Here is a 10,970-nt window from a genome sequence, read left to right as displayed (position 1 = left end):
GATCACCCAGAGCTGAAGACTCTGCTGTTTGTGGTGTTCTTTGCCATCTATCTGATCACCATGGTGGGGAATATTGGTATGGTGGCACTGATATTTACACACCGTCGACTTCACACACCAATGTACATCTTTCTGGGAAACCTGGCTCTTGTGGATTCTTGCTGTGCCTGTGCCATTACCCCCAAAATGTTACAGAACTTCTTTTCTGAGGACAAAAGGATTTCCCTCTATGAATGTACAGTACAGTTTTATTTTCTCTGCACTGTGGAAACTGCAGACTGCTTTCTTCTGGCAGCAATGGCCTATGACCCCTATGTGGCTATATGCAGCCCACTGCAGTACCACATCATGATGTCCAAGAAACTCTGCATTCAGATGACCACAGGGGCCTTCATAGCTGGAAACCTGCATTCCATGATTCATGTAGGGCTTATATTTAGGTTAGTTTTCTGTGGATCGAATCACATCAACCACTTTTACTGTGACATTCTTCCCTTGTATAGACTCTCCTGTGTTGACCCTTTCATCAATGAACTGGTTCTATTCATCTTCTCAGGTTCAATTCAAGTCTTTACCATAGGTAGTGTCTTAATATCTTATCTCTATATTCTTCTTACTATTTTCAGAATGAAATCCAAAGAGGGAAGGGCCAAAGCCTTTTCTACCTGTGCATCCCACTTTTCATCGGTTTCATTATTCTATGGATCTATTTTTTTCATATACATTAGACCGAATTTGCTTAAAGAAGGAGGTAATGATATACCAGCTGCAATTTTATTTACAATAGTAGTTCCCTTACTAAATCCTTTCATTTATAGTCTGAGAAACAAGGAAGTAATAAGTGTCTTAAGAAAAATTCTGCTGAAAATAAAATCTCAAGAAAGTGTGAACAAATGACACCTATCCTAGCTTTAATGGTTTAACGCTCAAAAACCTTCTAAATAAAATTACACAGAGGAAGTGTACTAATTGTATATGAAATATTAAAACATGTCAAAATGCAATCAAATTAAGCAGAAATATGTGACAGAGAAAATTTATGGAAAGGAGTGAATTGTGCTAAATTTTTACTCAGAATTTAAAAGCACATCCAGACATTGAATTCATTCAAGCAGCAATGTAGAATGCCACCATGCCTATAGACTGTGTTAGTAACAATTATGATTAACACCCAAAACAACAGCAAAACTACAGGTTACAAATATAAAAGGCTATTCCATTTACAAAGTGGGCTTTGATAACTAGCCCTTTCTAATAGCTTACAACATGAGCATTGCAGTTAAGTGTTTAAGATCATGTGAACAGTCAACCAATGAAATTACTTACATCCATGAGCAACAAAAATGGCAAGTGGATTTTGAGAAAGAAAATGTAATCGTGTGTGGGGGACATTATTGTAGTTAGAATGGGGTAGTCAGGAAATGATTGTGCCCAATAAAAGTGAATGTTGTATTTCCAAATTGAAGTTGTTGTTAAATGATTTAAACATTTAAATAATTAAAATCAGAATGTCAAATTTCAAGATAGGTTACATTAAGTTTTATTTACTCCAAAATCTGCATGCATAAAGATACCATATCATAAAGTTCTAAACAAACTGTTCAAGCTTCATATAGATCTGAAGAGCCTTCATTGTCAGTGAGTTAGGCTAAACTTCTCTGTGCCCCTTCCTGAGAGGTGAGAAAGGGGTTAAACAATGGAGACACAACCTTTTGGTATATTATATGTAGACATGTCAAAAAGTATGATTGTTGAACTGTAGGCAGGGCTTATCTCAAATACTTTCTTTTATTCCTTCACCACTGCAAAACTTAAAGTTGTTTAATATGGATAGAACCTAATAAACTTATGTGACATCATAAAGAAATACTTTCCAATTATTCACTCTACATATGTTTCTTGAGATTCTGTTATGTGCGAGCACTGTTCTAGATGCTAAGACATATTAATGACCAAGACACCACTCTTTTCATCTTCTTAAGTAAGGGAACATTGCCATTATTTTAATTACTAACTTCTGGAACAAGGAGGACCCATAACAGGTAACAGAAAAATTCTCCCTTCCGCCTCCTCTCTTGATGCTCTGTGGTCACATCTAAATTTTCAGAAGGCAATTGTCAGGTTGCACTGGGTCTCAAGCTAGCCAGCCACCAGAGGCAGGCATCACATGGAAAATCAGCATGCTGAGTCTATATAGAAAAAGGAGCAGAAAACAGATATATTTTCTAGATATAATTCCCTAAACCATGAATGCAAAACTATAAAAATATAGCGTATATTTGTAGCCTCGAAGAAAACCTATCCTAGTTCATTCCAGTTATACTCAGACATTTCAGTATTTCCTTGCCTGTTTCAAATTTAAACCCCATCAATTGAGTTTTTGCTTAATTCACTTCCATCAGCATCACCAAATGGATTTGAATACTTACTATGTGTCCATCCTGTGCTAAGCTGTATATACACATTATTACCTCATTTAACCCTCATAAATCCTGTGAGAGAACTACAATTATTATCCCATGTGACAGGTGAGAATATGAAGGGCAGTATGGTTGAGTCACTTGTTCAATGACCTGAACCCCAGGCTGCCTAACTACAAAAACTACATTCTCAATTATTACATAAGAAATCACAAAAGGTCACCCAGATATTGCACAGAATTATGTATCCCACGCAATGCAGAACAGCATAGTGTTCTTTGGAAAATTAATTTTAAGAGATTTAAAAATCAGGAGAATATTTATTAAAAATTTTTATAAAAGCAAAATTTGACTTTTCTTGAAAAACTGGTAACAATTCTTATGTCACCTCCCTGGCCCCTCTGAACATTTAAATTTATAACTTTGCATTAAAAACTACTGCCTCTCATCATACTTCATTATTTCAGTGCTTACTTACAGTAAAAATATTTATCAAGTTGTACTTGTGAATTATAAAATATGCTGATTTGAACAATTTCGCAATGTTTCAGCTTACCTTTTGTAGTGAAAACATTTTAAAAAAAGAAATGACCAAAAAGTTCCAGAAGGGATAATTTATTAATTCGTTTGCAGTCACATGTAGTGGGTTAAGAAAAAGCAAAAATAACAATAAATAAATAAGCTAAATACAGAATGTATCGGGCACCTAATACAACGGTGGTGTGTTTTTGGGGTGTGTATTTCTGCTAGATGCCTTTTCACTATGCATTACGTATGCAATGTAGGATTCAACTAGTACCAGGAGGAAAGATGGGAAATTTTGACCTGTTTGTTATACACCAGAGGAGAAAAATTGGGAAGAAATACTCAACCTACAAGAAATATAAATAGATTTAACCAGAAAAATCTTTACATTTTAAATGTCTGCATTGACTTCTTCCCTGGTTTCTTGAGTCCAACTAGGTCAATTTTATAGTAAGAGGCCCCGACTTTCATCTTCTCAGAGATTGCATCTGTTGGTTACATCGTCCATGAGTGGAAAATTTACAGTTCAAAGAAAAAATAATGGTTTGGAGATCATATCACTGGGGAAGAAATGAAGATGAAAAGAGGGATGCAGTTCATTTTAAGTTCTGAGGGTGGAAGTAGATTTCAGGGCGATTTCAGGGAAGTAGATTTGTCTTTTCCTCCGGGGAATAATCAGATTTCTTCCCAAATCCCTACAACCTCTTTCCTCTTCTCCTACTTGGGCTTCCCTGTTTGCACGCATGCGTGTGCAGGAATGGCTGTGTGCTTGGACTCATCTCCAGCTGGAAGCATGCTCTCCTTTGTTACTGTTGGAGAAATTCAACAGTACAAAAATACAATTGATGACTTGATGAAAGCGCTGCACCTTCAAGCCACAGATGCAGCCTTTTTGTCAAGTAATCAATTGCATTTTTGTACTGAGGTTAACAAAAAAAGAGATAAAATATTAATTGTTCCTTTAAACTTTAAGAAAACTTTAAAAGAAAAAAATAAGCCAAATACATTATTTTAAGAAAGAAAATCTTATACAGTAAACAGTTAACTGTTGAGCTGTACATTCTTTATAAAAAAATTATTCAGTTTTACTGAGCAGGAGATATAGGTATGAACTTGATAGAAATATGGTAGAACAATAATCAATACAATTCATTTTAAGTAAATACATTTTACTAAATATGGTTATTGACCAACCCTTTTATTAACTATAAACTTGCTATTTTATTTGGTTTGAATTAGTTTCATCTCTGCATTATAATTTTATGTTTTGTTTATGTTGATGAATCAACATCAATCCCAGGGAACAGAGAGAACAGATACTAGTTAGTCCTGTTTAAGGTGTTAACAATAAACGTAGCTCCATTTTCATAAAGGAAAGAAAGCCAAATACTAATGTGGGACAGCATGTATTATAAAATCAGTGTGATAACTTTGGAGAAATGAGTCATATACCGATATGACTTATAAGTCTATTTTGCTTGACGCTCCCTTTAGAATATCAGGATAAAATAATACTTATGAAATGAAGCAAAACTGACTGAGATAAAAGTCAAAATTTCTACTGGGAGAACTTACTTAAGATTGTTTTAAACTTACTGGAGATTGTTTTAAACATGACTTTATACAGAGATATGTATCTATGTGGAACTAGTTCTTCATAAAACCAGAGAATTAACGTGAGAAAAGTAAACAACAGCCTTTTGGCTACGATGCCCTGATGGGCATGTTAGGACATTCTAACCTGAATGCAGGTGTTGGAGCTTACTGGTATACCATTTAAGATGGGCAGTCAGGGGTTGGGAGGAGACATGTTTTGAATGTTTGCAATCAATCTGAACATAGACTAAATGAGTTACTCTAGGTTACCACAAGTGTGGATAACAGGGCAGGGAAAATTTATTTACTCATGCCTGGAAGGCAAATATGTATAGACTAACCCGATGTGTAGGTCAAGTAATGTAATATGAGGGGCACCTAAACTATTCTAGTCAAAATACTTCTCCAACTCTATAGCAAGTACATATTCCACTATTAGAATACTAAATTGAGGCAAACATGATGGATAGATTTTATCTTTCCTGCCAAATGAGTAAGAGGACGATTGATTGGACTCAGAAATGAAATGTGTTATACTTCTATATTTTAAAAAAATTATTTATTTTTAAAACAAATGTGGTGGCACATATTCCATGTTATTTGTGAGGGGAGGGGTGCAGTCTGTATCTCAGGATCTATTAAATGCATGACACTAGCTGAAGTGTTCAAATACTATATTAAGAAAGAAAGGCAAGCAGGTAAGAAGTATGAAAGATGGGACCCGGAGCAAGATGGCTGAATAGAAACAGCTCCAGTCTCCAGCTCCCAGCATGAGAGTCACAGAAGACAGGTGATTTCTGCATTTTCAACTGAGGTACCAGGTTCATCTCATTGGGGAGTGCCAGACAATTGGTGCTGATCAGCTGGTGCAGCCCGACCAGCGAGAGCTGAAGCAGGGCCTGGCATTGCCTCACCTGGGAAGTGCAAGGGGGAAGGGAATCCCTTTTCCTAGCCAGGGGAACTGAGACACACAACACCTGGAAAATTGGGTAACTCCCACCTTAACACTGCGCTTTACCAAGGGTCTTAGCAAACGGCACACTAGGAGATTATATCCCACACCTGGCCGGGAGGGTCCCACACCCACTGAGCCTCCCTCATTGCTAGCACAGCAGTCTGCCATCTAACTGCAAGGCAGCAGTGAGCCTGGGGGAGGCGCGCCTGCCATTGCTGAGGCTTAAGTAGGTAAACAAAGCCCCCAGGAAGCTCGAACTGGGTGAAGCCCACAGCAGCTCAAGGAGGCCTGCCTGTCTCTCTATACTCCACCTCTGGGGACAGGGCACAGCTAAACAAAAAGCAGCAGAAACCTCTGCAGATGCAAATGACCCTGTCTGACAGCTTTGAAGAGAGCAGTGGATATCCCAACATGGAGGTTGAGATCTGAGAACGGACAGACTGCCTGCTCAAGTGGGTCCCTGACCCCTGAGTAGCCTAACTGGGAGACATCCCCCACTAGGGGCAGTCTGACACCCCACACCTCACACGAAGCTTCCAGCGCAAGAATCAGACAAGAACACTTGCTGTTCAGCAATATTCTATCTTCTGAAGCCTCCGCTGCTGATACCCAGGCAAACAGGGTCTGGAGTGGACCTCAAGCAATCTCCAACAGACCTACAGCTGAGGGTCCTGACTGTTAGAAGGAAAACTAACAAACAGAAAGGACACCCACACCAAAACCCCATCAGTACATCACCATCATCAAAGACCAAAGGCAGATAAAACCACAAAGATGGGGAAAAAGCAGGGCAGAAAAGCTGGAAATTCAAAAAATAAGAGTGCATCTCCGCCTCCAAAGGAACACAGCTCATCGCCAGCAACAGATCAAAGCTGGATGGAGAATGACTTTGACTAGTTGAGAGAAGAAGGCTTCAGTCCATCTAACTTCTCAGAGCTAAAGGAGGAATTATGTACCCAGCGCAAAGAAACTAAAAATCTTGAAAAAAGAATGGAAGAATGGATAACTAGAATAATCAATGCAGAGAAGGCCATAAACGAACTGACAGAGATGAAAACCATGGCACGAGAAATACATGACAAATGCACAAGCTTCAGTAACCAACTCGATCAACTGGAAGAAAGAGTATCAGCGATTGAGGATCAAATGAATGAAATGAAGTGAGAAGAGAAGTCTAAAGAAAAAAGAGGAAAAAGAAATGAACAAAGCCTTCAAGAAGTATGGGATTATGTGAAAAGACCAAATCTACGTCTGATTGGGGTGCCTGAAAGTGAGGCGGAAAATGGAACCAAGTTGGAAAACACTCTTCAGGATATCATCCAGGAGAACTTCCCCAACCTAGTAAGGCAGGCCAACATTCAAATTCAGGAAATACAGAGAACGCCACAAAGATCCTCCCCAAGAGGAGCAACTCCAAGACACATAATTGTCAGATTCACCAAAGTTGAAATGAAGGAAAAAATGTTAAGGGCAGCCAGAGAGAAAGGTCAGGTTACCCACAAAGGGAAGCCCATCAGACTAACAGCAGATCTCTCAGCAGAAACTCTACAAGCCAGAAGAGAGTGGGGGCCAATATTCAACATTCTTAAAGAAAAGAATTTTCAACCCAGAATTTCATATCCAGCCAAACTAAGTTTCATAAGTGAAGGAGAAATAAAATCCTTTACAGACAAGCAAATGCTTAGAGATTTTGTCACTACCAGGCCTGCCCTACAAGAGACCCTGAAGGAAGCACTAAATATGGAAAGGAACAACCAGTACCAGCCATTGCAAAAACATGCCAAAATGTAAAGACCACTGATGCTAGGAAGAAACTGCATCAACTAACGAGCAAAATAACCAACTAATATCACAATGACAGGATCAAGTTCACACATAACAATATTAACCTTAAATGTAAATGGACTAAATGGTCCAATTAAAAGACACAGACTGGCAAATTGAATGGAGTCAAGACTCATCAGTTTGCTGTATTCAGGAGACCCATCTCACATGCAGAGACACACATAGGCTCGAAATAAAGGAATGGAGGAAGTTCTACCAAGCAAATGGAAAACAAAAAAAGCAGGGTTTGCAATCCTAGTCTCTGATAAAACAGACTTTAAACCATCAACGATCAAAAGAGACAAAGAAGGCCATTGCATAATGGTAAAGGGATCAATTCAACAAGAAGAGCTAACTATCCTAAATATATATGCACCCAATACAGGAGCACCCAGATTCATAAAGCAAGTCCTTAGAGACTTACAAAGAGACTTAGACTCCCATACAATAATAATGGGAGACTTTAACACCCCACTGTCAACATTAGACAGAACAATGAGACAGAAAGTTAACAAGGATATCCAGGAATTGAACTCAACTCTGCACCAAGCAGACCTAATAGACATCTACAGAACTCTCCACCCCAAATCAACAGAATATACATTCTTCTCAGCACCACATCGCACTTATTCCAAAATTGACCACATAATTGGAAGTAAAGCACTCCTCAGCAAATGTACAAGAACAGAAATTACAACAAACTGTCTCTCAGACCACAGTGCAATCAAACTAGAACTCAGGACTAAGAAACTCAATCAAAACTGCTCAACTACATGGAAACTGAACAACCTGCTCCTGAATGACTACTTGGTACATAATCAAATGAAGGCAGAAATAAAGATGTTCTTTGAAACTATCGAGAACAAAGATACAACATACCAGACTCTCTGGGACACATTTAAAGCAGTGTGTAGAGGGAAATTTATAGCACTAAATGCCCACAAGAGAAAGCTGGAAAGATCTAAAATTGACACCCTAACATCACAGTTAAAAGAACTAGAGAAGCAAGAGCAAACACATTCAAAAGCTAGCAGAAGGCAAGAAATAACTAAGATCAGAGCAGAACTGAAGGAGACAGAGACACACAAAACCCTCCAAAAAATCAATGAATCCAGGAGTTGGTTTTTTGAAAAGATCAACAAAATTGATAGACTGCTAGCAAGACTAATAAAGAAGAAAAGAGAGAAGAATCAAACAGACACAACAAAAAATGAGAAAGGGGATATCACCACTGACCCCACAGAAATACAAACTACTATCAGAGAATACTATAAACGCCTCTATGCAAATAAATTAGAAAACCTAGAAGAAATGGATAATTTCCTGGACACTTACACTCTCCCAAGACTAAACCAGGAAGAAGTTGAATCCCTGAATAGACCAATAGCAGGCTCTGAAATTGAGGCAATAATTAATAGCCTACCCACCAAAAAAAGTCCAGGACCAGATGGATTCACAGCTGAATTCTACCAGAGGTACAAGGAGGAGCTGGTACCATTCCTTCTGAAACTATTCCAATCAATAGAAAAAGAGGGAATCCTCCCCTAACTCATTTTATGAGGCCAACATCATCCTGATACCAAAGCCTGGCAGAGATACAACAAAAAAATAGAATTTTAGACCAATATCCCTGATGAACATTGATGCAAAAATCCTCAATAAAATACTGGCAAACCAAATCCAGCAGCACATCAAAAAGTTTATCCACCATGATCAAGTGGGCTTCATCCCTGGGATGCAAGGTTAGTTCAACATACACAAATCAATAAACATAATCCAGCATATAAACAGAACCAAAGACAAAAACCACATGATTATCTCAATAGACGCAGAAAAGACCTTTGACAAAATTCAGCAGCCCTTCATGCGAAAAACTCTCAATAAATTTGGTATTGATGGAAGGTATCTCAAAATAATAAGAACTATTTATGAGAAACCCACAGCCAAAATCATACTGAATGGGCAAAAACTGGAAGCATTCCCTTTGAAAACTGGCACAAGACAGGGATGCCCTCTCTCACCACTCCTATTCAACATAGTGTTGGAAGATCTGGCTAGGGCAATCAGGCAAGAGAAAGAAATCAAGGGTATTCAGTTAGGAAAAGAAGAAGTCAAATTGTCCCTGTTTGCAGATGACACGATTGTATATTTAGAAAACCCCATCATCTCAGCCCAAAATCTCCTTAAGCTGATAAGCAACTTCAGCAAAGTCTCAGGATACAAAATTAATGTGCAAAAATTACAAGCATTCTTACACACCAGTAACAGACAGAGAGTCAAATCATGAATGAACTCCCATTCACAATAGCTTCAAAGAGAATAAAATACCTAGGAATCCAACTTACAAGGAATGTAAAGGACGTCTTCAAGGAGAACTACAAACCACTGCTCAACGAAATAAAAGAGGACACACACAAATGGAAGAACATTCCATGCTCATGGATAGGAAGAATAAATATCATGAAAATGGCCATACTGCCCAAGGTAATTTATAGATTCAATGCTATCCCCATCAAGCTACCAATGACTTTCTTCACAGAATTGGGAAAAAATTGCTTTAAAGTTCATATGGAACCAAAAAAGAGCCTGCATTGCCAAGACAATCCTAAGTCAAAAGAACAAAGCTGGAGGCATCACGCTACCTGACTTCAAACTATCCTACAAGGCTACAGTAACCGAAACAGCATGGTACTGGTACCAAAACAGAGATATAGACCAATGGAACAGAACAGAGTCCTCAGGAATAATACCACACATCTACAGCCATCTGATCTTTGACAAACCTGACAAAAACAAGAAATGGGGAAAGGATTCCCTATTTAATAAATGGTGCTGGGAAAATTGGCTAGCCATAAGTAGAAAGCTGAAACTGGATCCTTTCCTTACTCCTTATACGAAAATTAATTCAAGATGGATTAGAGACTTAAATGTTAGACCTAATATCATAAAAACCCTAGAAGAAAACCTAGGTAATACCATTCAGGACATAGGCATGGACAAGGAATTCATGTCTAAAACACCAAAAGCAACGGCAACAAAAGCCAAAATTGACAAATGGGATCTAATTAAACTAAAGAGCTGCACAGCAAAAGAAACTACCATCAGAGTGAACAGGCAACCTACAGAATGGGAGAAAATTTTTGCAATCTACTCGTCTGACAAAGGGCTGATATCCAGAATCTACAAAGAACTCAATCAAATTTACAAGAAAAAAAAAACAACCCTATCAAAAAGTGGGCAAAGGATATGAACAGACATTTCAAAAGAAGACATGTATACAGCCAACAGACCCATGAAAAAATGCTCATCATCACTGGCCATCAGAGAAATGCAAATCAAAACCACAATGAGATACCATCTCACACCAGTTAGAATGGCGATCATTAAAAAGTCAGGAAACAACAGGTGTTGGAGAGGATGTGGAGAAACAAACATTTTACACTGTTGGTGGGATTGTAAACTAGTTCAATCATTGTGGAAAACAATATGAAGATTCCTCAAGGATCTAGAACTAGGTATACCATATGACCCAGCCATCCCATTACTGGGGATATACCCAAAGGATTATAAATCATGCTGCTATAGAGACACATGCACACGTATGTTTATTGCAGCACTTTTCACAATAGCAAAGACTTGGAATCAACCCA

General features: G+C 38.3%; 2 protein-coding genes across 3 annotated transcripts in view; one reads left to right on the top strand and one right to left on the bottom strand.

The window, feature by feature from the left end:
- The window catches only part of LOC111542374 (olfactory receptor 5K2), a 1,028-nt gene extending 131 nt beyond the window's left edge, over positions 1 to 897 (top strand). The window contains exon 2 of the mRNA XM_026457141.1: positions 19 to 897. Coding sequence (XP_026312926.1) covers positions 19 to 897 — 879 coding nt within the window. The remainder of the gene's footprint in view (positions 1 to 18) is intronic.
- Positions 898 to 3,019: 2,122 nt separating this feature from the next.
- The window catches only part of CLDND1 (claudin domain containing 1), a 28,409-nt gene continuing 20,458 nt past the window's right edge, over positions 3,020 to 10,970 (bottom strand). For both annotated transcript variants that reach the window (XM_023211751.2, XM_023211759.2), the window contains exon 5: positions 3,020 to 3,754. In XM_023211751.2, coding sequence (XP_023067519.1) covers positions 3,663 to 3,754 — 92 coding nt within the window. In that variant the 3' untranslated portion in view covers positions 3,020 to 3,662. The remainder of the gene's footprint in view (positions 3,755 to 10,970) is intronic.

This window comes from Piliocolobus tephrosceles, chromosome 2, assembly GCF_002776525.5.
Source record: "Piliocolobus tephrosceles isolate RC106 chromosome 2, ASM277652v3, whole genome shotgun sequence".
Lineage (NCBI taxonomy): Eukaryota > Metazoa > Chordata > Mammalia > Primates > Cercopithecidae > Piliocolobus > Piliocolobus tephrosceles.
The sequence above is the reverse complement of the archived record's forward strand: the minus strand, read 5'-3'. Positions and strand labels throughout refer to the sequence as shown.